At 56.0% G+C, this 25,326-nt stretch overlaps 1 protein-coding gene and 1 non-coding gene across 5 annotated transcripts in view; both read right to left on the bottom strand.

The window, feature by feature from the left end:
• Positions 1 to 3,773: 3,773 nt before the first annotated feature.
• TRPM2 (transient receptor potential cation channel subfamily M member 2) overlaps positions 3,774 to 25,326 on the bottom strand; it is a 48,863-nt gene continuing 27,310 nt past the window's right edge. For 3 of the 4 annotated variants that reach the window (XM_065942905.1, XM_065942904.1, XM_065942907.1), the window contains 21 exons: positions 22,767 to 22,904; positions 21,514 to 21,643; positions 21,194 to 21,339; positions 20,283 to 20,395; positions 19,696 to 19,909; positions 19,096 to 19,214; positions 18,471 to 18,603; positions 17,851 to 18,022; positions 15,289 to 15,472; positions 14,057 to 14,238; positions 13,704 to 13,836; positions 12,658 to 12,745; positions 12,407 to 12,494; positions 11,657 to 11,817; positions 10,974 to 11,050; positions 10,687 to 10,788; positions 9,052 to 9,138; positions 8,527 to 8,632; positions 6,975 to 7,076; positions 5,666 to 5,782; positions 3,774 to 5,016 (listed from right to left, as the gene is read on the bottom strand). In XM_065942905.1, coding sequence (XP_065798977.1) covers positions 4,891 to 5,016; positions 5,666 to 5,782; positions 6,975 to 7,076; positions 8,527 to 8,632; positions 9,052 to 9,138; positions 10,687 to 10,788; positions 10,974 to 11,050; positions 11,657 to 11,817; positions 12,407 to 12,494; positions 12,658 to 12,745; positions 13,704 to 13,836; positions 14,057 to 14,238; positions 15,289 to 15,472; positions 17,851 to 18,022; positions 18,471 to 18,603; positions 19,096 to 19,214; positions 19,696 to 19,909; positions 20,283 to 20,395; positions 21,194 to 21,339; positions 21,514 to 21,643; positions 22,767 to 22,904 — 2,718 coding nt within the window. In that variant the 3' untranslated portion in view covers positions 3,774 to 4,890. The remainder of the gene's footprint in view (positions 5,017 to 5,665; positions 5,783 to 6,974; positions 7,077 to 8,526; positions 8,633 to 9,051; positions 9,139 to 10,686; positions 10,789 to 10,973; positions 11,051 to 11,656; positions 11,818 to 12,406; positions 12,495 to 12,657; positions 12,746 to 13,703; positions 13,837 to 14,056; positions 14,239 to 15,288; positions 15,473 to 17,850; positions 18,023 to 18,470; positions 18,604 to 19,095; positions 19,215 to 19,695; positions 19,910 to 20,282; positions 20,396 to 21,193; positions 21,340 to 21,513; positions 21,644 to 22,766; positions 22,905 to 25,326) is intronic. The other variant, XM_065942906.1, reaches the window with a different exon arrangement.
• Positions 7,033 to 7,126, bottom strand: LOC136173881 (Z6 small nucleolar RNA). Its single transcript, XR_010664348.1, has one exon. It is a non-coding gene; the product is annotated as a Z6 small nucleolar RNA (small nucleolar RNA).

Here is a 25,326-nt window from a genome sequence, read left to right as displayed (position 1 = left end):
TTGAATAAATTCACCATGCCAATTCTTAATTTTTTCCTCTTTGGTTACATCTGATTTAGTCCCTGTCTGAGCCCCTGTCTGAGCCTCTGAGCCTCTGTTGATTCTGTAGCTATTTTTTGAGCTTTTTGAGTCATAAACTCAGATAATTTACTTTCACTCTTGATTTTCAAATAAGTGCATTTAAGGTCTTTACTGTTCCTTTCTGAGACTTCCAGCCACATCCCTGAGGCTGTGACTTGGACCCTCTCATTGTCTTGTTCTAGCTGCCCCAGTGCAGGTCTCGAGCAGAGGTAGAGGGCATGGAAGCATGCACAGCCCCCCCACCCTGGGCATTCCCTAGGTGGCAGCCAGCCCGCAGGTCTCTCTTGCTCTGAATCCTAGGCGGTGGGGTGGCCCTGGACCTAGTGCTAACCGGAAACCCGGGGCCAGCAACTGCTCTGCCCCTGGAGACACGGTCGCTCCCCATTGGTCCTCTTGCCCAGGAAACTAGAGGATCCAGAGTGAGGAGAGAAGCCCCCTATCCAGGGAGGGCTGAAGGTGGGGGTGGGGACCAGTGTCCTGCCCTGGATACCACTTGGGTTCCCTCCCAGCTGGTCAGGGGACTGGTCACTCACGTCCCGGGCAGACACCTGGACCACTGAGGTATTTCCTGTCCTCTTCCGGTGCATGGCTGCCTCCAGTGCTGTGGGTGGAGTGTGACCGCAGTGACCAAGCTGCCTTGGGAAGCTGCTGAGACCTCCTTGGTGGTGTGACATACGCTCACTGCTATGAATAGCCCATGTCTGAGAACCATGTGTCACCTCTGGATCTTGTTATTGGGGTGGGTACACAATCACACACACACCATAGAACATGCGTACATAGATGTGCATGTTATACATCCTTTATTATACAAATATGTATTATACATATTGTACCCAAATAAATGTATTGTACACAATTTAAATATAAACAAATATATGTGGAAATGAGACATAATGTACATGTATAATATATAACACGTATTTATGTATAAATACGCACATGTAGGTAAGGTAAGTAATATGTAGGTAAGGGGCTTTCCTGGTGGCTCAGACAGTAAAGAATCTGCCTGCAATGTAGGACACCTGGGTTCACTCTGTAGGTCAGGAAGATCCCCTGGTGAAGGGAATGGCTACCCACTCCAGTATCCTTGCCTGGAGAATTCCATGGACAGAGGAGCCTGGCAAGCTACAGTCCACGTGGTCGCAAAGAGTCAGACATGACTGAGCAACTAGCACTTTCACAATATTTAGGTAAACATGCTCACAAACACTGCACAGAATGACCTCAATCCTGTTGATTGCGTTATTCAAATTTTGCCCTATTTTTTGTTTGCGCCTTGATTCCTTGATTTCTAAAAGAAAAATCTTAAACATTACTGTGAGCTTGCCCATTTCTCCTGGAATTTCTATCAATTTTGCATTTCATATTTTAAAAGATATGATGCTAGATGGAAGTTTGTGTTCAGTTGAGTCTTGACTCTTATGACCCCATGGACTGTAGCCTGCCAGGCTCCTCTGTCCATGGGATTTCCCAGGTAAGAATCCTGGAGTGGGTTGCCATTTCCTACTCCAGGGGATTTTCCTGACCCAAGGATTGATCCTACATTGGCAGGTGGGGTCTTTACCACTGAGTCACCTGGGAAGATGGATAGCAGTTCACAAAACTGCTACCTTCTTAATGGATTTGTACCTTTTCACACTCAAATTTCCCCATTTTTCTTAAAAGGACAAACTCAAACCTTAAGTTCTGTCCTCTGCTGGACCTGCATCCACACCTTTTCTTTGGAGAGTGTTTGGTAGGCTGACTCCCTACTATTGTCAGCTAAAACATGTCTCTTTGGGGTGATAGAGGAAAATATACAGAAAAGAAGAGAAAGTTGCTGTTATCTTTTATCCCAATATGAGACTCACACTGTGTGTGTGCCATAACTGCTAATACGTTTTGATTATTTTCTGCCATCTTATTCCATGTGAACCATCTTCTACTGCTATTTTCTCTTTCTTTGACTAGGTTTCTGCTTGGTTCCTCTGGTGGTTTGATGTTATTCCTCTCTCTCCATCTTCTGGAGGTTACCTGGGCTGTGATATACATTTGCAGGTCTCATTGCCTGCATTCTTCCCCCAGCACTGTGACGGTCAGCATCTATTTCTTCCTTGTGACAAGAGGAGACCTTATCTCTACTTGTATTGGCTGCGTTCATTCCTCTGCCAGTTCCCAGGGACACAAGCTGGGATTTCTATAAAAACGATCATTAAATTTTCTTTTTACATTATGCCTCAACAGTGGTAAAACTTAGCCCTACATTTAGTAGTTTCTTTGCTTCCGCAGAGCTCAGTCTATGTGTGAAACAGGTCCTTCCCTCTCGTGTTCTCTGCCTGCCTTTTGTCTGTAGAAAAACTTTAGCCAAGAACAAGTTTAAACAGAGAAGTGAAAAAATACAAAAGCAGAGGAAAACAGTCAAATGGGGCAAAACAATAATAGTCAGGAAGCTGAGTCAAGGACCTTTAGTTCTTCCTCCAGTGCTATAGAGAATATTCTGAGCCATCTCCTGTGAGCTGTCCTGGAGCTACTGAAGCCCTTACCAGGTGCAGAAGTTAACTATTGATGCATAATGACCAGAGTGTAGCTATGACATAAGCTGCCACAATTCCAAGAACTGGCCTCAAGGAAATGGGAACAAGCCGACCCTGGAACTGAAGATTAATGTACTTGAGACAATCAGGGTGACGCTGCTCAGACCACTGAGGACCAATCACCAGATGACAGTCAGAGCTGACTGTGGTGTTTCTGTGTGGAGTCACTCCCTCTGTCCGTGAACATTCTTGCCCACTGATTGTCAGTAAAGTGGGGGAAGTCAGCTTTTGGACAGGTGTCCACCCTTCCCCTACCCCTGTTGTTGGCATCCAAAATAAACCAAACTTTCCTTTCCACCAACCCGGCCTCTTTATTGTCTTTTGAGCAGTGAGCAACTGGACCCCGCTTTTGGTTACGTGTGTGTGTGATGGACCAAATGTTCTGTGTTGTTGTTTAGTTACTAAACTCATGTTCGACTCTTTTCTGACCCCATGGACTACAGCCCACCAGGCTCTTCCGCCCATGGGATTTGCCAGGCAAGAATACTGGAGTGAGTTGGCATTTCCTTCTCCAGGGGATCTTCCTGACCCAGGAATGGAACCCACGTCTCCTGCATTGCAGGCAGATTCTTCACCACTGAGACACCAGGGAAGCCAGATGTTTGTGTCCTGTTTGTGCTTGACACCTGTTTGTATCCCTTCCCCAAATCCCTATGTTGAAGCCCCAGTCCCATGTGGCTGTATTTGGAGCAAGGACCTCTAAGGAAGTAAGGTGAAGTGAGGTCATATGGCAGGGCCCAGACATGGTGGAATCAGTGCCCCTGTAAGAGGAGAACTAGAGACCCCTCCTTCCCTGCACACTCCGAGGAAAGACCACGTGAGCACGTGGAATGAGGCGGCCAGGAACAAGAGAGGTATAAGCTTCAGTTTCGCTTTTCTGTAATTCTTCTCTGAGAAGTTCTCTCGGAAAGGATGCATGAGAAGCACGTTTCAGACAGTAAAGAATCTACCTGCAGTGCGAGAGACCCAGGTTCGATCCCTGGCAGAGGGAAGATCCCCTGGAGAAGGGCATGGCCACCCACTCTCGTATTCCTGCCTGGAGAACTCCATGGATAGAGGAAGAGTGGGTTATAGTCCATGGGGTCACAGAGAGTCGGACACGACTGAGCGAGTAACTTTCTTTATACGTTTTAAATGTCTTTATTTGGTGCTGCCACTTAAGCGCTAGTTTGGCTGGATCTGTAATTCTAGATGAAAACAAAACAAAACAAAACCAAGGACCCCACAGTGCCTGAGCACCTGCAGGGTGGGGGCAGGGGAAGGCATGAGCGGCTGAGCCCCAAGTTGGAGGCTGGAGCTGGGGTCTAGGAAAAGGAGGAAGTGTGTGTGTGTTGGAAAGGTTGCTGATTGGAGGAGCAGTCATGAGTTTGGACCAGGGGGCTGCAGGGTGTCCACAGGAGACCCCCTTGGGCCCCGGGAAGCTTGGCTGTGGCTGGAAGAAGTCTTGTGACTCAGACACAACCCCCACCACTGCTTATGTCTACAACTCCATCTGAGGGACAAACAAGAGACCAGTGACACTGGTGGGGAGGGCAGGTTTGGTGCAGGGTTTGCACAACATCCCAAGGCTGCTGACAGTCTGTGTTGCTGATACTAAACTGGGTGACCCCTCAGTCCACACCCACCACCCACTCCTCCCTAGAGGAGGGGGGAGGGAGCACCATGTGCAGGAGAGGTCCTACCCTGGGTGCTTCTGTGTCCTCCCTGCCTGGACCCGGGACAGCACACAGGCAGAGACCTCTGCAACACAGGAGGAGGTGGGAGCTTGCCCTCCTGCCCCACCACGGGACTCAGCCCTGACAGTCATGGGAACTGGGGCCCCAGGCTGCCCCAGGCCAGGTGAGAGTCTGAGTCAGGGCACAGTGGAGGCCCTCTCGGGGCTGTGGGCCTGAGGAGGGGGCCACAGGGAGCTCTGACTCTCCGGGGAGCGCTGGGCTGGGGCAGATACACTGCTGGGGTGGACGTGCTGCTCAGAGGATGTGGCCAGGAGGGCGTCCACAGGCCACCAGCAGGCTCAGGAGAGGCAGTGTTGGCTGGCGGAGTCCCAGTGGCCACCTTGACCCTGAGGCCCTGCCTCATGGCCAGAGCCTGCCTGTACCCTGCTCAGCCCTCCTCCCAGAGCACCCCAATGCCTCCAGTTCATGAGCTGGCCATGAGGGGCAGACACTCCCAGTGGGCTGTAGATGGACCAACCCCGCCGGCCCCCACAGAGCCAGCCAGGCTGGGTCTCTGGTCAGTAGTAGGCCTCGAACCAGGCAGCCACTTTCTGGAGGATGGCCTTGTGGTTGTCATAGAGGGGGATGCGCTCATCCACCACCTGCCAGCGAATGGCCATCCCCTTGTCACAGGAGTACAGATGCTGTGGAAACAGAGGTGAGTCCTGAGTCCCCCCCCGAGCGGCCCTGCCCTCACCCCTACACCCCGAGCCCATAGATGGCAGAAGGACAGTGGAGACCCCAAGACCTGGCTCCCAGCCCTGCTACAGACTGGCTAGCGACCGCTCCCTTTGTACTTCTACTGAACGGTGCTAAGATCGTCCCCTTCAAGCACAAACCAGAAAATGCCTGTGAAGCCCCAGAAATCTTGAAAGGGTGGGGAGTGGGTGGGTACAGCCTTATTCTGGGGTTTTCTGTCCTGCAGACAAGGCCTGGGTTTTGTTCCTTGGGACTTCCTGGCCCAGTTCTGGATTCGGGGTCTGTAGGGGGATCAAAGTACACAGGACAATATCCCCACAAGGGTGCATGAACCAGCCTCACCTGGGCATGAGCCTGGAGGTCCCAGGGTCCTCCTCTGCCCCACCCACCTGCTGCTGCCCTCTGGCCTCTCCCGGCTGCCCCCACGGACCCTCTGGTACAACTCAAACTCCACAGCCCCCTTCTCTGGTCCTGGCCAGCTCTGGCCCCAGGCCGGGGAACCCCTAAGACTCCTCCCTGCAGGCTCCAGGGCCCCTCCGGAGCACCGATGTCCCCAGCCCCCGTTCCTCCAAGCCTGAAACCCAGGTCACATACAGAGTTCAGCCTCTTGAGCTCCATATCGCTCTGGTCTTGGAAGTGGATGCTCACGGCCACCGTCTCGATCCAGGCATTGTCCGTGTTCCTGGGGTCATCCACGTATCCTTTGTACACCTGGGAGGCAGCACAGGTGTGATGGACCCCTGATCCCCTGGCTTTCTCCCAAAGGGAGGGTCCCAAGCCTTCTCTCGGCCTGGGCCACTGTGAGCACGGCTGTCCACCATGCCTGAGCCCCACCTGGCCTCTCCCCACCTCGTCCTCCTGCCCACAGCACTGCCTTCAACTCGACTGATCCATCACAGGGGCTCACAGCCTCGCTCGTCACCCTCTTGCTCTTTGGCCTGGCATCTTGGCATCCAGACCTGCCTCGACTGCCCTTGGAAGGATTAAAAAGGATGGGTGGGCCTTCAGACTAAGTAAAAGAAGCCAGATACCAAAGGCCTCACGCTAAATGATTCCATATTTAACAATAAATGTCCAGAACAGGCAAATCCACGGGGACAGAAGGCAGCCTTGTGGGTGCTGGGGCTGGAAGAGGTGGTGAAGGGGGTGACTGCTCAAGGGTATGGGCTCCCTTTTGGGGTGACAGCACATTCTTGAACTAGACAGAGGCAGGGACCACACCAGGCTGTCCATGCACCAAAGGCGACTGAACTGCTCACTTCAGAATGGCTCATTATATGTTGCTTAGATTTAACCTCAACAAATAAAGTTTAATTATTTTTTACTAAGTAGAGAAAAGAGAGACGGTGATGCTCCCTCAGGGGCTGCAGCAGACAAACCATGCGGAACTGCTGGGTTTGTAGGTCAAGCCGTAAATATCAGCAATTGCCTACTTCATCCTGAGATGCAACAGAGGCAGAACCAACAACTCAGACACTCACTTGGAGGACTGCTTAAATAAATCATGGCACAGAATGCTACATGGTTGTGAAAAAGAGCAAGGTGGATTTGGAAATATAGACCTAAAACTATGGCCTTTGGAGATTCACTGAAAAAGCAAGTTCTGTCTTTGTGCCCAGCTGTGCTCAGGGCAAGAGTGAATGTGAGCTGGACACCAGGCCTGCCCTGACCCAAGGGCAACAGAAGCTGTAGGCCATCCTTGACCTCGGGAGGAGAAAGCCCAGACAGGGAAGGAAGGCGAGGGGCCCAGAGCCAGGTCACATGGTCCCAGTTCTCCCTTCAGGAGCTGTGGGCAGTGGGGCAGGCTCCCCACGCGGCTCTTGCAGCCTGCCCAGCAGCCGGCACAAACACACACCCCAGGGCCCAGACGCACAGATGGGAGCAAAGCAAAGAGCCACCTCACCTCCGTGCCCTGAGTCAGCAAGCTCTCAAAGGAAGACCAGAACTCTCTTCGCAGGACCTGCTTTAGCTTCCGGGGCAGCACCTCTCCTGGCTCCCGGGAGCCCTGAGCAGAGGGAGGCGGGGGCAGGTGGGCAGGGTGGTTTGGGACCTGCATCCTCTGGCCACCCACTCGGCATGGGCAGCAGGCCAGCCCCCTGGAGCCTCAGGCGGATGAGCCTCTGGCAGCAGCTGCCTTAGGGCCAGAGTGACATTGCCCAGAGCCCACTGTCCATGTCAGCCCATGAGGCCAGGGTGTCACAGCCTTTGAGGGGTACCGGGCACTGTGGGGGAGCCAGCGCCCTGACCTCTGCCACCTGGCCACCAGCCAGAGGGCTGTGTCTCGTCTGTGTGTGTCCCCACCCCACCTCCAGCCTCTGATCCAGTGCACTGAGCTCCTGGTCACTCCTGGCGCACCCTGCCCTGGACACGGGCCTGCACCTGCACTTCCCTCTCCACCCATCTAGGGCACCTCTCAGCCCACATCACATCTACTGCTCCGGCCTGGGAGACACCCTGCCCCGCACTGCCTGAGGTGGCGGGATCTTCAGCTGTCCCTTAGGGAACAGCTGCCCACTGACATTACCCAGGAAGATGCCCATTGTCAAGAGAGACTGAAGTGCTGGAGAAGGAGGTTGAAGGGTGTTGGAGAATCCTCTGGAGGAGATGGCCCAGCCTGGGCTCAGAGCCCCCTCCCTCACCTGGAGGGCACAGGGGTCTTGGCTGCAGAAGCCGGACCGCCTAGAGCCTGGAATCCTGGCTGGGGTCTAAAGACTCTCAGGGGGTCTGCCCCATGCACACGCATTAACTTGCTGCCCTCCCGGGTGGATGCCGGGAAATTCCAGTGAATTCCTGCTGAGCTGGGGTAAATTATGGACTCCAGGGGCAGGCTCGGGGAGGGGAGAGCTGTACTGAGACACTGGCCTGGGGCCTGCGGGTGCACGGTCCTCCTGCCTGGACCTGTCTGTTCTGACCCTGGAGTAACAACAGGGTTTGGGAGAGCAGAAGGCAGATGGACAGGTCAGAATCCAAGTGGTTGGACCGCTTGGATGGGACAGGCCCAGCAGAACACACCCCAGTTATGTTGCCATGAGCCCGTCAGTCTTGCAAATAGCTGCTACCCTGAGCTGAGGACACGTGTATGCCCCGCCGTGCCCCCAGCAACACCGTCCTGCCCTCGGGGCTCAGCTTAGGCGCCAAGGCCAGGGTAGGTGCATGCCCAAGATGCCCCGCCCCAACCCTGAGCTCTGCAGGGGCAGCTCCAGCCCTGAGCCTGGTGCCTGGACCCAGCAGGTGCTCAGTCGGTGCTTACACTCCGAAGAGCACCTGAACCCATCTTCACAACCACCAAATGAAGAGCTAGGAGAGAGCACTCCTTCTAAGGCAAGGACCAGCCTTTGTCTTTCAGAATGGGGACAGCATCCAAGCTGTCCAGGGCAGCAACTGCTGGTGGCTGGTGACCTGTCGGTGGCAGAGAAGGCTAAAGAGCGCGGGGCTGGGGACAGCGGGGGGCTCACCCCAGGCAGCATCCAGTGCTCAGAGTGGCCACGCTTCACCACCAGCACCTCCAGCATCTTCTTGACGCTCTTCCTGCAGATGGCACCATCCAGGCTCCGCCTCCAGCTGCAGGAGGATGCGGGGGGAAGGGTCAGCCTGCCCCTGCCCCCGCCTGGGAGGCCACCTGCTAGGCCACCAGCACCTGCTCCAGGGGAGAGGAACCATCTGCTCCCATAACCTCCAGTCTGACCAGAACGGGTCAGCCTTGTTGGAGAGTATTTTTCTACCAAAAGCCTTAAAGAAGCTCATGCCCTGGACCCAGTCCTTCCCCCTCTGTCACTCTGGAAGTGAAGGGTGAATTGGCATGGATCTTTGCATAGTGACAAAGTCTTCCCCAAGGGGCCTCTGAAGGAGAGGACCCACAGGGAAGTGAGTCAGCCTACAGGGAAGAAAGTTTGGGCTCTCCTGGTGGCACCCACATTCATCCCCTGCCCCACCACTGGGTGGCGCGCTGGGCGACACTGTGCTCATCGGGGGCTACTCACCGGGTGATCACAGGCTGCAGCGTGTGATTGGGGCCGAAGCAGCTGAGGTCCCCGCGGCCACGCAGTCCCGTGCGGCCCATGGGGTTCCTGGGTAGACAGGGGTCAGCTCAGCCCACCGCCAGCGGCTGGAGACCCCAGCCAGGGCAGCAGGCAAGGGCTCTGCAGGGGCTGTGTGCCAGCTCCACCCACAGCTGCCCTGGCCCAGGGTTCTTGGAGCCCAGGCAGCTCCCCTGGACAGGACCAGGGAGGAGGCCCAGACCAGACCCCAGAGCCCAAGGGCCCCTTGACCAGGCTGGGTGACTCCGCTTCATACACTGGGGCTGTCCACTGCAAACCCCCGCCCCTCAGGGACTCCAGGGTGGGCGGCGGCTACCTTGGGGTGGGCTGGAAAGGAAAGAGGCCTCTGGGAGCAGAAACCAGCCCCACCGCAGACGTTCCCCCTACAAAGAGCGCCTGACTGACCATGGCACCATGCCCGAGGGCCTCAGCCGGCCTATGAGCTGGCATCGACGGTCCCCCCCTCTGCCTGTGACACTCAGCCCTGTTCTCTTCCTGCACACCGTGGCCCCCCTCCATGCCCTCCCCCGTCCAGGGCTGGAGACACTCCTGGTCACCTCAGTTTCCCTGCCCCACTCGTCTCCACCACCCCGTCCCGCAGCTTCTATCCCAGTGATCACCCCTCCCTGTTCCAAAACATTCGCAGAGGCCCACCACCCACCTCCTACCGCAGGCAGTTTCCCTCAACAACCCCTGCTCCATGGGATCTCCAAATCCCAGCTGACTGTGATCCCGTCCCCGGCCTCCACCTGGTGGTGCAGCCTCCCCAGCGACCCTCAGACCCCAGGCCAGCACACAGTAGGCATCCACCAAGGGCCTGCTGGGCCTGACGCCTCGGGTCCCCTTTCGTCTCTACATTGATTCCACACCTGTGCAGTGGGGCATACCATCCCTACAGCACAGACCTGGAAACGTCAGCCCAGCAGCCCTTTAACATTGCCCCTGCTTAATTCTCACAATGGGGTCCACGTTTGACCCTGTCTCTACACCTCAGGAATGGAGGTCCTAAAGGTTGTGTCAGAGAACCAGGGTGCAGTGCCCGGGCCATCAGGCCCAGCTCACTGTCCCCACCCCTCCACACGTGTCCCGGGAAATAGCCAAGCGTAGGCCTCTAGGGTTGGTGAGAAAGTACTTTATGTTGATGTTTCTTTCTTCCATAGCTTGTTTGTTTTTATCAGAAAAATTTAAATCAACCCTGAATGTTCATTGGAAGGACTGATGCTGAAGCCGAAGCTCTAATACTTTGGCCACTTGATGTGAAGAGCTAACTCATTGGAAAAGACCCTGATGCTGGGAAAGATCGAGGGACAGAGGAGCAGGGAAGCAGAGGAGGAGATGGTTGCATGGCTTCATCGACTCAATGGACATGAGTTTGGGCAAACTTCAGGAGATAATGAAGGACAGGGAAGCCTGGCGTGCTGCAGTCCATGGGGTCCCAAAGAGTTGGACATGACTGAGCAACTGAACAACAAATCAGAAAAACACCAACTTTGCTGGAGATGAAGCCTGACCCCAGAAGGAAAACCACAGACGTGGCTGAGGAAGGCTGGAGAAGGGGGAGGGGGTGGGTACACTCACAGGGGGAGCCCGTCCCGCACTGCGTAGACTCCATGGAAGCTGCGCCGGTCCAGCGGCCCGTCTACTGCGTTGTAGCTGATCTTGGACAGAGGTTCCAGGGCACTGGAAGGGAGAGGAGAGGTCGAATCCCCAACAGAGATGGCGGGAGGCAGAGTGGCCACAGTGACCCCTCGTCCACCAGGGGGGCTCCTCCCTGGCCACAGGCGCCCCCAGCCACATGCATCCCAGCATGTCCCAGCCCCCAGGGAGGATGGGGAGCCCACCCAGGCAGGAAGCAGGATACTCACTCCCCCACAGGGTCCACCAGGTCCTTGTCCTTCCTGTCAGCCGTGTAGAAGGGCGGGTTGTACATGAGGAACTCCGTCTGTGGGACACAGGGTCTCCTTGACTCAGACGGTCACCACCCCAGGCTGGTCGGCACCCAGGACAGCTGACTGCAGAGCCCTGGGAGCGCCCAAAGGATGCGGAAGTCCGCGCTGGGCTGACCTGAGGACACACACCTGGGCCAGCAGTGGTCAAGGGGAGTCTCCGCAGGTGGGAGGACGGGGGGCTAGGCTGGACTCCAGAGGGAGGAGTTCCCTGGCAGAGACAGGAGGAGTCACAGCCCGGGATGTGCCAAGAAAACCAGAGAGACGGCCTGTGGGGGGCACACCCCCAGGCCTCCTCCTTCATTCCCTCCTACTCTCCACCTCCAGCCTCCCCAGCACTCAGAAAGGGGATAGGGATTGTTCTCTGGGGATGGGGGCTTGAGGACAAGCGGGGCAGTGGGCCCTGTGTGGATAGCAGCCCCAGTGTCCAGGTTCATGGCCCAGCTCCACCCCTTGGGTCTCGTGGACTGCGCTTCCCTCTTCATCTGTCCCTCATGGCCCTTCGAGGCCGCAGAAGGCTCAGCCAGCCTGGGGCCCAGGCCACTCCCCCCAGGACACTGGGCCCCTGCAGCCTGGTGGGTAAGGCCAGCACAGGCACTCACCTCCCAGGGCACCTTCTCATTGGGCACCGGGAATCTCAGGACAGAGCAACTCGGGTAGAGCAGGTGCCGGGCATTCACGTGGTAGGCATCGCCGGGGTCCTCCGCCTTCGATCTGCTGTCCAGCTCAGGGTCCCGCCCCACTGAGACCTTCTGGGGTACTACTGGAAACGGGGACAGGGACAAGGCCACCCACTGAGGTCCTTTCCCCCAATTTTCCAGGCCACCTCCACCTGTCTGAGCCCACTTTGAATTCCAGCCCCAAAGAAAGCACTCTCCCCAGGGTCCCCATTACTGCAGCCCAGGAGGACTGAGGCCTGGGCTCAGGCCCCCATTGCCTGCGGCAGCTCCCAGCAGAGCGTTTGGTAATCAGCAGGATGCATAAGCCCTTCCAGAAGCCTGTCTGGCTGAAAGGGCAGATGGCTCCTTTGGGGCCAGCAACAGCCCAGGAGGGTTGCTCGTGACCATTTCTTGGCCAGCTGCAAATACGGGAGCAAAGACGTGCTTTCTGTCTCCCAGTCAAAGTGAGCGGGTCTCGGGTATGCTGGACCTGATGCACACGGGGAGGTCAGGGGGCCTCTGGAATCCCCAGCCTGGTCAAGCCGGGGGACTTGGCCACGCTCAGCACATGTAGCCATGAGGTGAGTCATGCACCCCAAGGGGCTGGGCCTGCTCCTCTCCACCCCACAGACACCTGGACACAAAAGAGCACAGGTGGGTAGAGACCAGCCGCTGGCACAGCCACCCACTCACCCAGAGTGGGGACACCTTCTTCCGAGCCAAAGCCACTGTCCCTCAGGGCCTTCACAATCCAGTGCAACGCTGTGGCTGTCTGGGCCACCTGGAATGCATGTGCAAAACAAGATTGGGCAATAGGTGCCCGCACACAGGATGCCCAGCTCCCCAACCCCCTCTTCCCCAGGCAGCCATGCGACACCCGGGGCTTGGCCAGGAGGGCCATCGGAACCGTCCCCAGAAGTAGAGGGTCCCAGCCCGGAGCCCACCTGCTCCTCCAGGGAGGCCAGTCTCTGCTCCACGGCTCCCGACTGCTTCAGAGGTGCCATTTCCAGCAGGTCCACTATGGTATCCACCCTGCAAGAGGACACAGCTGAGTCCCGCGGCTGATCTGGGGTCTGGGCACGGAGAAGCCTGGTGCCCTTTGCATGTGGGCAGCCTGCACATCCAGCAACACAGGCTCCTTCGGGTCTAGTTTCGGGCTTCTTCCTCTTAATTTGGAAGGATTTACACTCAACGGTTCCATAGAGAATGAGCACCGCCTAGTGGCCCAGGGGGCAGACCTCGCAGCCAGCAATGCCCCAGGCTCACAGGGCCACCAGACAGCCGCAGGGGCGTGGCCAGGCCAGAGGTGCAAGTGTGCCAAGGACACACACCTGCTTCTTCACCTCCATACGCCTACAGGTTGTCAGTCACAAACTCAGGAGGGACAGAGCGGCCTCTGGGCAGAGGAGGGGACGCTGCCTCCGGGCACCAGTGGGGACTCTGGAAGGGGGAGGGGACACATATTTGGGAAATGTTTGCTGGTTTTGGTCTTAGTTTGTTGCTGCTGCTGCTAAGTCGCTTCAGTCGTGTCCAACTCTGTGCGACCTCATAGACGGCAGCCCACCAGGCTCTGCCATCCCTGGGATTCTCCAGGCAAGAACACTGGAGAGGGCTGCCATTTCCTTCTCCAATGCATGGAAGTGAAAAGTGAAAGTGAAGTCGCTCAGTCGTGTCCGACTCTTAGTGACCCCATGGACTGCACCCTACCGGGCTCCTCCCTCCATGGAATTTTCCAGACAAGAGAACTAGAGTGGGTTGCCATTGCCTTCTCCAAGAAGTTTGCTACAATGTAGGAATTGCACCCGTTGGGCCTATGTGTTCAAAGGAAGAACACTTCCACAGCCAAGCATCCATCCAAACACCCTGGTCTTTTCCCCCGGAGTTTCTGAGCCACCTTCTCCCAGAGCCTCCTGCTCCACAACAAAGTGACAGACATTTCAGGGACCACAGGGCTGCAGCATCAGCCCTGCCGAGATCCCCAGCCCCGTACTTGTCACTGATGTCCTGAATCTTCTGCTCTGGCCTCTGCTTCCGCTGGAACTGCTGTTCCTGCAGGTAGTTCTCCTTCAGGTAGATCTCCCAGGACAGGAGGGCCGCCTCCTCGTTCTTCTCCAGCTTGTTCTCTGTCCGGGAAGGGGAGCCTCTGACCCACTGGGGGCCCCGCAGGGAGGGGCAGAGGAACCCGTCCATGCCCAACCCCAGTGGCCTGGCGGGAGTCCAGGGGCCTGAGCGGACTGCATCTCCCTTCCCCCAGCCCGAGCTTCCGGGGTGCTCAGAGGAGCTGCCCCTGGATCCCAGCTGCGCCCCAGACGAGGCTCTGGGGACCAGGGAGGGACAGCTTACTGAACTGCTTATGCCGCTTGGCAGGGATCTTCAGCACGACCCTCTTGATGAAGAGGTGCAGGTGGCTGAGGAGGATGAAGGGGGGTGGGGCGGGGGGCCTGCCCTGGTATTCCTCGATCAGGTCGTGGCGCTGGAACTTCCAGATCTGGTCCGTGCGCTCCTGCACCTGCTGGAAGGTGTAGCTACAGGGGGCGGGGAGCACTGGTTACCAGGAGCACGGGCCACGCAAGCTGGGTTATACACAACTGTATCGCTGCCTGAGTGTGCGCCGTGACGGCCCACAAAGGCATGCTAGGGAGGGCAACCCAGACACAGGAAAGGCAGCTGAGCACCCTGGGGGTCCAGAGGAGAAGGAAGAAAGAAGATCTAGATTTTAGAGCCTACAAACCTCGCTAGAGGACAAAACAGAGCTGCATGTGTTAGGTGGATGGTGTCCCGCACTGGACCCTAAAAAGGTCTGATTCCCCTGAATCTGACAAACAGAAGGGACAGTGTCTTCAACAGGCCGACATGCTCTTTCTCCACACCCTGTGTCTCGTGCGGGTAGATGTCAGCTGGCCCAAATCTCTGACAGAGGTCCTCGGAGGAGGGGAGGAAGGTTGGGCAGGGCTGAGACACAGCCACTGCCCGCTGGGTCTCTGGCCTCTGTCTATCACAGCCCAGCACTGGGGTAGGGTCTCCCACTGTTCAGAGCACATGGTAAATCAGCAAGTGGTGACCTCATCACCCTAGCTGATGAAGAGAAGAGAAACCGTGCCCAAGCTGGTCACGGGTCCCAAGGGCCCTTCTGCAGAGGCCGGGAGGGGCCTGAGGGGGTGGCGACGCCCTGAGCCACAGGGTCAGCCTCCTGGGCACCACGGTCAGGGCCGGCCCTGTACACCTGCTTTACACAGAGAGCAAAGACAGGTCATCTTGCATCACAGGATTCTTAACAAGTGTGACACACACGCCTCCACCACCAGAGATGACCTCAGCCAAGTTGCTGTCCGTCATCCACCTCCCTCTGCCGGGGTGGGAGGAGTGAGACTTCAGCACCCCAGCCCATGGTCTCCGAGCACAGGGCCCGTGGGCTGCCCCCCAGCAATAGCGCCCACATTGGACGCCATGGTCACCAGGTCAGCCTGGGTTGAGCGGAGTCCTGGGTCCCAGGCTCTGCACTATCCATACCGCCCTGGGCCGGGGGGAGAGGGGCGGGCAGGCAGTGGGGTGTGCGCCCCGCATGTGGCACTCACTTGAACATGGCGATGAGGAGGTTGAGCAGCAGGATGTTGGTGAAGAGCAGGTAGAGGCAGAGCAGGAGGACGGTCAGCCACTCGGGGAACATGGGCTCCTGCCGCGCCTGGTCGATCTCGGGGCACTTGGGCTTGTAGGGATCCGTGCCATTGGGGCTGCACTGGTCTGGTCTGAAGTTCACGCCTGGGTCAGGATGAAGGGGCAAGTGAGTCCAGAAAGCCAAGTGGAGTCACAGGGGCCCTCGGGCAATGACCTTACCGGCCTGGACCCCAGCACATCTGGGTGACCTCAGCTGTCAGTTCAAGCCCAAGGGAAGCCCAGAGAGGGCCGACTGTCTATACCAAGCATCCTCGTGGGCAGGAAGTTCAGCTGCCAGGAAAGCCCAAGAGCCAGACTTGCACTCCAGGCTGGCACATGCCTCCCTGGGATCCAGGCACCCCAGCAAGGCACTTCCTGGGGGTGCGTCATCAACAGGAAGGACTATGTCATCTAAGTCACAGGTCCTAACCCTGGGATCCAGGCACCCCACCAGGGCACTTCCTGGGGGTGTGTCATCCACAGGAGGGACTATGTCATCTAAGTCACAGGTCCTAACCCTGGGAGCAGAATGTGGCAGGAAAGACGTCAAAGAGAAAATGAACAACTGTCGTAAAGCAAAGGGAGACATCAGAAAGGAAAAGTGCTGCAGAGGCGACATTTCTGTATGGAGCAAGTGATTACAAACCAAAACACAGCTCCACATTTGCAGAAAAGTAAAAGATACATAGTATTACAAAACATAACTATATACTCCGTGCATTTAAAAATCTGCCATAAGGGCTTTCCCTGGTGGTCCAGTGGTTAGGAATCTGCCTTGCAATGCAGGGGACATAGGTTCAATCCCTGGTTCAGAAAGATTCCACATGCCTCGGGGCAACTAAGCCTGTGCACTAAAACTACTGAAGCCCCCACACCCGAGAGCCCGTGCTCCACAACTAAGGAAGCCAACACAAAGAGAAGCCCCCACACTGCAACTGGAGAGTAGCCTCCACTCATTCTATCTAGAGAAAGCCTCGTGCAGCAGTGAAGACCCAGAACAGCCAAAATTAAATACTTTAAAAAAAAGAAGAAAAAGACATCCAGATTGGAAAGGAACAAGTATTTGCAGATGACATGATCGTAGCAAGTCCCCCAAAAGGCACCTAAAAACTATTAGAACTAATAACGAAGTTCATCAAGGTTTCAGAATACAAGTTCAATATACAACATATAGTGTTTTTCTATACAGTAAACAATCCAATTAATAAAACAATTCTACTTACAACAGCATGAAAAAGAATAAAAACACTTAGGAATAAATTTAACAAAAGAAGTACAACCTATATACTGAAAAGTAAAATATGCTATGGAAATAAATTAAAGATCTAAATACGTGGAAGAAATCCCATGTTTATAATCAAAATCCTCCTGGATGTTTTTCTTTTGGAGAAATTGACTAGATCACCCAAAAATTCATGTGGACCTAAGGGACCCAAAGGCCAAAACAATCATGAAAAACAGAACAAAGCTGAAGGACTCACACTTCCTTTAAAGCTACACTAACCAGGACCATGGTGTTGGCACCAGGATAGACACATAGATAATAGGAATAGAAGAGATAAACCCTTTTGTTAACAGTCAACTGATTTCTGGGTCGGGAAGATCCCCTGGAGGAATTAAATACGGATACAGATGACAATACAGATGATTAAAAAACATTACACTGAGTAAAAGAGGCAAGACACAAAAGACACACACATGTGAAGTGTCCGGAAAAGGCACATTCTACTCTGATGCTGGGAAAGAGTGAGGGCAGGAGAAGCGTGACAGAAGATGAGATGGTGCGATGGCATCATCGACTCGATGGACATGAATCTGAACAAGCTCCGGAAGACAGTGAAGGACAGAGAAGCCTGGTGCGCTGCAGTTCATGGGGTCGCAAAGAGTCCGACACGACTTTGCTACTGAAAAACACCATCATCAATAGAGACAGTAGACGACAGGTCACTGCAGTTGGGGGGTGGTGACTACTAAAGGGTATGGGGTGACTTTTGGGAGTGATGCAAGTGTTCTAAAATTAGATTCTGTAAATATACTAAAAACCATGGAAGTGGACACTTTTTACAGGTGAGTTTTATGGTATGTGAATTCATCTCAATGAAGCCGTGACAGAGAACAAACTCTATGTTCTCTCCACTCAAAAAAGGAAGACTTATGTCTGACTGCAGTGGGAGGAACAGAAGGAATCAGGTGGCATTTGATGGGGGAGGAGGGGGTGTCAGCTGATGCCCCAGGCCACATCCCCGACCCATTTTGATCTCCCCGCAGCTGCAAGGTACAGCCCAACTGCAGCCAGCTGATGCCTGCCCCACTCAACTGATGGGACCCCAAGTGCACCCATCTCTTTCTTCAGGAGCCACGGCTGCTAGGCAGTGTTGAGCTAGTGGGATGTGCCCAGTCCTCCCTCCTCCCACTTCTGTGACCTTGGAGGAACCCCACAAGGGTGGCACCTCCTTTTCCACAGCTGTCAGGGCCCCTCTTACCATCAATGTAGGTTGGGAGCTGCCCGAAGATGGTGAGATACGAGTGGTAGACAGCCCCCCGGAAGATCCACTCCACCCGCCTCTCGTTGTGGATGAGGATGGCCTGCTTGGCCACCCCGAAGGACACGACCCACACGGCCAGCAGGAAGAGGAAGAAGAAGACGTCCTTCATCTGTGGGAGGGGGGCACCAGTTGCAGCCACACCACCCCACACTGTCCGTGCCCACAGGGGGGCCCCCAAGCGCCCTGCAGTGGACAAGACTCCATCAACCCTCACGCATGGCTGCATGGAGCCGGGAGCTCCAGGGGACAGCCTAGAGGGGCGCTGGGCACCCCATGAGGAGTAGGAAGGGTTGTGACCATGACCCAAGAAGGGGAGCGACAGGAGCTATAACAGGGATCAGGAATGAGCTGTAGATATCAGGGAAGGCTGCCTGGAAGAGGCAACATACAGGCAAGACCCGAGACAGGCACGCTAGGGTGTGGAAGCAGAGTGGTGACTTGGGGTCCTGTGGGGTGTGCTGTGCCCCGGGGTGGCTCAGGCCCCCCTTACCATTGTTCCACGGTGCTACAAAGTCCCCCTTATCATCCATCCTGGGGTGCCTTGGGCCCCCACTTACCATCCGCTTCACGATGATAATCTTGGGCCCCAGCGTCTTGCTGATGGTAAAGATGTGCATGAGCCGCAGGCAGAACATGGTGAAGTCCAGGGAGAGGATGATGCGCCCGGTGTATAGCAGTGAGGGCATGAGTCTGCAGGGGAGCAGGGCCTCAGCTGGCTGCCCTGGGCCTGGCCCCAGCCCCAGTGTGACCCCAGACCCCAAAGCACTAAAACTGGGTGTAAGTTCAGGAGCAGAGCCTCCAGGAGGGTCCGGAAGGCTACGCTCAAGGCAGAGAAGCTGGGCCTCGTGGGTGTCCTGGGAAGCAGCAGGCTGGCCCAGCCCCTCCTGCTCATGAAGGGGTCACGCAGGGCAGACACGTGCCCTTGATGGACTGTGGAGAGGTCAGGGCCCCCGGCTGGGATGCGGGCACTCCCACCAGATAGCTCCCCATGGTAACAGAGCCCACATCTCTGCTCCGGCTCCTCCCTGTCCCCGTGTGGGCAGGGCACCCTCGGCACAGACATATCCAGAGAGGTGCTGAAACCACGAGGGGGCCCCAGCTCCCAGCCTCACCCCAGCCCAGCCCTGCGCAGGCTGCTCCCTTGATGGGACGGGAGGGCCACCTGGAGGGGAGGCCACTCACCGGCAGGTCAGCCCCGCAATGAAGAGCAGGATAGCACACACGTCCAGCTTGTTCCAGAAGTCACTGAAGTACACAATCACCGCCTTCCGCAGTCCGTTCCCGTCGGGGTCGTAGAAGAGCTGGAGAGGGGAGCAGGGATATGCGGGGCTGTGGGTCATCCTTCTCAGTTCCCCACCAGCAAACTGGCCTCACTTCCTGGGCAGCTGAGAATCGGGGAGGGGCTGCTAGCAGGAGAGGTGGCCCCGACTGAGCCCAGCTCCCCTCCGATGAGGGGACCCCCACACTTTGCAGCATCCTTCACAGGGGAGCCAGGGACTCACAAAGTCCAGGACACCACTGAGTGATGTCACCCTTGGGGTGATAAGAGAGTTTCAAGCAAAAACCAATGCCTTGAGGGAGTCGGGTGGAGGAGGAGCAGGGGCAGGAGCGGCTGGCGGACCACAGGCCACACTTTCCAAGGGGCCTCGCCCAGCTCTCAGCGCCCACATGGGGCTCACTGTGGACGGCATGGGGCCAAGGGCTCCATGAGAAAGTGACCAAGCCCAGGGTGCTCCTGGGGGTAGGAGGGTCCGCGGGTGGAGTGGGCGCGGGCTGGCCCACCTGCCGCAGCTCCTCGCACACCAGGGAGAAGAGCCAGACGTAAATGAGGTACTCGCAGCCGGAGGGCTGGGGCTGGAAGTCCACCATGAGCACATAGGCAAACAGGCAGAGGAAGGCGAAATAGGACAGGATGTTCATGTGGAAGACGACCACGGGCGCGCTGAAGAAGGCGCGGATGCGGGCCAGGCCCCCCTCCGCCTGCAGCCGCTGGTTCCTGCGGAAGACGTGGGCAGGGGAGACCACGGCTGTGAGGGGCCAGCTCAGCCACGGGTCATACCACAGAAGGGAGGCCCAGGACTCGCAGCTGGCCACCCACCCTGCACGCATGGCTATGGTGGGGGCTCGGCCAGACGGCCCTGCAAAGAGGTACCCAAAAGGCTCTCAGGTTCCTTTAGGGCTATCACAAAATCCTCAGGCCATGGTGGGACTTGCCCCCGGTAGATACTGGACGATGGCAGTTCTCACCCCTCCCCAGTGTGAATCCCCTCCATCCTGGGACCAGTGGCAGCGGTGAAGACTCCCAGAGGGGGCATTTGGGAAGGGAGGTCCGGCCCCAAGCCCCAACGGCCCCGCAGCTGGGCTGGCACCTGAAGGAGACGAGGCCGGTGTAAAGCAGCGGGAAGACCAACATGCACAGCACCACGCGCCAGAGCCCATTGTCCACGCCGAGCTGGCCCCACCACACCTTGGTCAGGAAGGCCTGTGGACAGAGGGCGGGTTTCAGGGCGACGGGCCCCCCACCCGCCCTGACCCTGTGCTCCCTGAGACTCCCAAGGAGGAGTGACTCTGCAGACTCAAGCACAGCACCCTGCCAGGCCCACATGTGACGTGATGGGGAGTGCAGTGGGCAGCTCCGGTCCGGCCCTGAGTCTGCCAGCCCAGGAAGAGGCTCTGGGGGCAGGACCAGGCTCTCCCAGACCAGAAAGTGGGGCTCAAACCCGGAGCTGGGCTATATCTCCCTGCCCCACTCTCACCAGCTGGCCCCCTGAGCTCTCCCTGGGAGTGGGCAGTGTGGGCAGAACACCTCCCCACCAAGCCCCTGGGATCCAGCATGGCCAACTCAGGATGGTGCCGTGGATGTAGTGACAGAAGAGGCTGTGCTCCAAGGAAGCACCAGGGCTCTGAGGGTCCCTCTGGTGCAGTACACATGTCATGTCACCAAGGCAACGCCAGAGCATCCTGTGAGCTTCCATGTACCCCTTCTGAGACCCCAGGTAGCAGGGGTCGAGGGAGCTGAGGCCTGGCCCTGGAGGCCTGCTGGGGGCTCCCATCCTGTGCAGAGGTGAGCTACCCACTTCACAACTAACCACCCGTTCTCACTCAGCATTGGCTCTCTCCTCGGCAAACAGGGAGGAGAGGGTGTGCCTGTCTTCAGCAGGTGACCGAAGACCAGCGCCATCCCTGGGTCCCCACAGGACCTGACATGGTGCACAGGAGGCTGCATCCGCTCCTGCAGCCCAAGGCAGGTCTTTCTGGAAGGAGGCCCCCAGAACGTCACCTGGATGCCCCCGTGAGACACGAACTTCATGTCCTTGGCCTCCAGGGCCAGCTGTAGGCAGGTGGTCCTGCCCCAGGCCTCCGACACGCGGACCAGCAGCTTTTGAGCCCTCTCCTCATCCTTCCGGTAGCACTCGGTGAAGACCCCTGAATGGGAGAAGGTCTCATCACAGCAGCCGGACCCTCACCAGGGGGAGCTGCAGACAGTGGTGGAGCGCGGCCCCTCTGGACAGCACAGCGAGCTCAGGGATGGGGCGAGGACCCCAGGGTCACCCATGAGGAGCCGGGCCCAGGTCTGAGGCTGCGGCCCCAGAAGCTCACCAATGGCTCTCTGTTCATACTCGTCCGCGAGCACCAGCATCTCCTCCAAGCTGTCCGTGTCCTCCTCCTCTTTGGACAGCTCCTTCAGGATCTTGCTGCAGGCCAAGGCTGCTGCGATGCAGTCCTGGCTCTGGGTACCCCGGGGGAGGCACCGTGAGCCTCTGGATGGTCCTGCCCCGGGACCCCCCATACGCCACCGCCCAGGTTGATGAGAGCAAAGGCCCCGAGACAGCACAGGCTGCAGGGCGAGGACTCAGTGTGTGCTCCTTCCACATAAACCTCTGGGCTCACCCCAGGCCACGTGCAAGCCCTGCTGGCGGTCAGTCTCCTGCAGGCCAGGCAGTCCCCTTGCTACCTAAGAACACAGACTAGACACAGGCACTCAAACAGCCCTGCCGGCACAGGGCCCAGAGCTCTCCAGGCATCTGGTCAACCCCATGCAAGGAGCGCCCCCCCCCCCCCCAGGAGTCTCTCAATACTCAGCCCAGAGGCCCTGGGTCTGGGGCAGCACAGGCCTGAATGAGGGGTTGGTGTCAGAGCCTGGAAACCTGAGTTTGGTTTTTCTGGCCAATAAGCCCCACCGGGCATACTTGAGACCACAGTCGGGCCGACTCTGTTGCCCACCCCATCCCCCAAGCACCTTGGGAGAGGGCACACCTCCCAGAACCTTGGTGAGGGGGCAGGTTGCCAGAGCCTCTGCCAGGACCCTGAGGGAGCCGGCTCTGAGAGCAGCCTGGAAATGCTGGCTCAGAAAAGCAAGGCTCTCTGAGAAAAACTATGAAACTTTACTTTCCTGTTAAGAGGAAAGCCAGCTTGAAATACAGGAAAACCATGCGGGGAGCCCTGGCCTGCAGTGTTCCATTTCTTAGGGAGCTGTCTAGCCAGTCCCCGCCATGGGTGATAAAGCCCCACGAAGGCCCAGTGACCAGTAGTCACCCAGCGAGTCCCCTTCATTGGCGATGAAGTCCCATGCAGGCCCGGTGACCAGGAGCTGCCTGGCCAGTCTCCTTCATTGGCAATGAAGCCACACTCAGGCCCAGTGACCAGGAGCCGCCCGGCTGACTGGTGGGAGATCCCAGACAGCATCTGGGAAGCACCCATCTTATTAACAGATCATGCCTGAGCCCCCCAACCATCAATGGGAAGAGAAGCGGCCCCTCCAGGGATGGAACGAGCCTACAGAGTCCCCTGACCCAAGCAGCCATGGGGCTAGAGCCCTGTCACTGGTCCACTGATAGTTTCAGTCTGCTGACCTGAGCCCAGATGATTTCTGCCAGCTCCCGGCGGTTCTGCACGATGGCCCAAATGAGAAGATCACGGACCGGATCTATGGTGAAGGTAGCTTGGCCTGATGAACGCTTGTACAAGGGCCGGAGACTCACTCCCTGCACCTGTGAGCAGCGGACAGTCAGCGACCCCACCTGGGGTGGGGACACCTGTTGAGGGTGCAGGACCTGAGCTCGGTCCCACTATCCTTGGAGGACGAGCCCTGAAAGCCGCTTTTCCAACAACACTCAGATGGTTCTCATGCACACTCACGCACACTAGGGTTTCTTAAGCACCACTCTGGAGACATGAAGAAACATCCAGGAAGTGCAACACTCAGTTACCACCCACATAATTTGTAGACCCCTGCTACTCGCCAGGCATCCCAACGTTCCTTGGTCTTATGTGGTGACATCAAAGTCTTTCTCTATGAAGTAAAATTCTAAGACAGTCTGTTAATAGATTCATGCTGTGACCTCCTCAAGGGAACCTGCAGTGTCTCCTGCAGAGAAGACCAGCAAGAAAGACCAGACAGACAGAGCCACGTGTGAGTGGGAGGGCTCTGGCCCCAGACACACTAAGTCTACAGTGACACAGTCTACAGTGATTCCAGGCTTCCTGGCCCATCTGTAAATAAACAGACGTTCTGGAAGCAATTCCCAGGGAACACATTTCCCACATCACACACAAAACTACACTTTAAGTGATTTCAGAAATTGTCTGAAGGCTCATCTTTATGAAAAAAAGAAAGAAAAATTAATTCATCTTCTTCAATTACAGACATGGTTCAATATGAGCTTCCACTTGGTACTTTCATAAGCATTTTCCAACTAGGCATCTTAAATATACTGGAATCAAGAAAACTAGCACCATGAATGTACAAAACTGTCAGGAAGCATTTAACAAAAGGCTTCCTGTGTGCTGTTTTGGATCTGTCAGGAACCCTCTGGCCCTTATTGATTCCTGAATATTCAGGGATTAAGAGGAGAGGCACATCTTTCCCAGGGCTGAGGAATCCAGGCATTTCTCATTACAGTGACAAGTATCCTCTTCCTTCCTATGAAAAAGTTATTGTTTGCAAATCTCTCGTTGATAGGGATCGTCTTATGTTTTGTAAGTCTGGAATTTTAATCTTTATCTTTGCTGAGAATAACCACCTTGTAAGACAGCATATATGCCCAGGCCATGTTGATTAAAACACCTTTGCTCCATCAGAGCTTGGGTCCTCGTGTCTTTCTTTCTTTCTTTCTCTCTCTCTCTCTCTATTTCTGGCTAATTCCTTGGAGTGCGGAGGCCTGCTGAGGCCCGCTGAACTCACTTTCTTGCCCAGGCTTCTAAGAACCTCTTGAGAAGGCGCACTGTGCCTTCACCCACTCGAGAGGGTGCCTGGTGCCTACGTGCAGCAGCGCGAATCCTAAGAATAGGACTCTAATGGCTTTCCGCGTAAACCAGGGGATATCAGCCTCTTTCTCTCTCTTACTTTCTTATCGTCGACTCCGGATCACCAGGTTCCGGTCCATTAAAGGACCAACACAAAACCAAGCCACAGCCACTTCAGTCTCAGGGGTTGGGCATAGCTCACCTAGGAGACAATGCAAGCCTGAAGGAAGTACATAATTTTCTAGCAGGAAAAAAGCAAAATCACGGTGATCTTAGAAGAGACAGAAAACCTAAACATCAGGACCATCAGGAAAGAAAAATAGAAAGTTATCAGAGTTACTACGCAAAAAGGCACTGGGCCTGCTGGACTCCCAGGGGAGTGTGCCAAGCGTGTAAGAGGCAGTGAACTCCAGCCACATAAACTGTCCCAGGGCAGAGAAAGAAGAAACTCTTCCCAATGTTTTCACAAAGCTAACATAAAATTGATACCAGAACCTGACATATACAACTCTTCCCAAATAAAACTACAATTAAAGACAACATTCTGATGCTCTAAGTCCTTTTGGTCTTGTCTGACTCTTTGCGACCCCATAAACTGTAGCCTGCCAGTCTCCTCTGTCCATGGGATTTCCCAGGCAACAATACTAGAGTGGGTTGCCTGCCCTCCTCCAGGGGATCTTCCAGATGCAGCGGTTGAACCAACGCCTCTTAGATTTCCTGCTTTGGCAGGTGGGTTCTTTACCACTAGCACCACTGTAAACCCCTAAAAATGTTGGGAATCCAGCATCAGATTAAATACATCTACAATCAAGTTGAGATTCAAAATAGAGATAAAAAATAATAATGATTTATAATTCACCAAATTCATATATCAAAGAAGAAGAGCATTTCAACTTCTCAGAAGGCATCTGACAAAGTTCAGCCCTGAGGTGTCATTTGTAAAACTTTATTGAATCTTGAGAGGAGTTTTGGTTACATAAATATACCACAGATGCCAGCATTACACTTAATGCTTGGAAGCTGCAGGGTCCCCATCAAATACAGATTCAGACTAGAAAACCCTCCTCCTATTATTGCCACACACGTGCGTCTCACGAAGACACAGGTGAGCTATGCCGACCTGGCCACACAAACACCAATAGTGTGAGCAGGGCTCAGGGGAAGGGA

This window comes from Muntiacus reevesi, chromosome 8 (assembly GCF_963930625.1).
Source record: "Muntiacus reevesi chromosome 8, mMunRee1.1, whole genome shotgun sequence".
NCBI lineage: Eukaryota > Metazoa > Chordata > Mammalia > Artiodactyla > Cervidae > Muntiacus > Muntiacus reevesi.
Note: the sequence above shows the minus strand (reverse complement) of the source record. Positions and strands in the feature narration are given on the sequence as shown.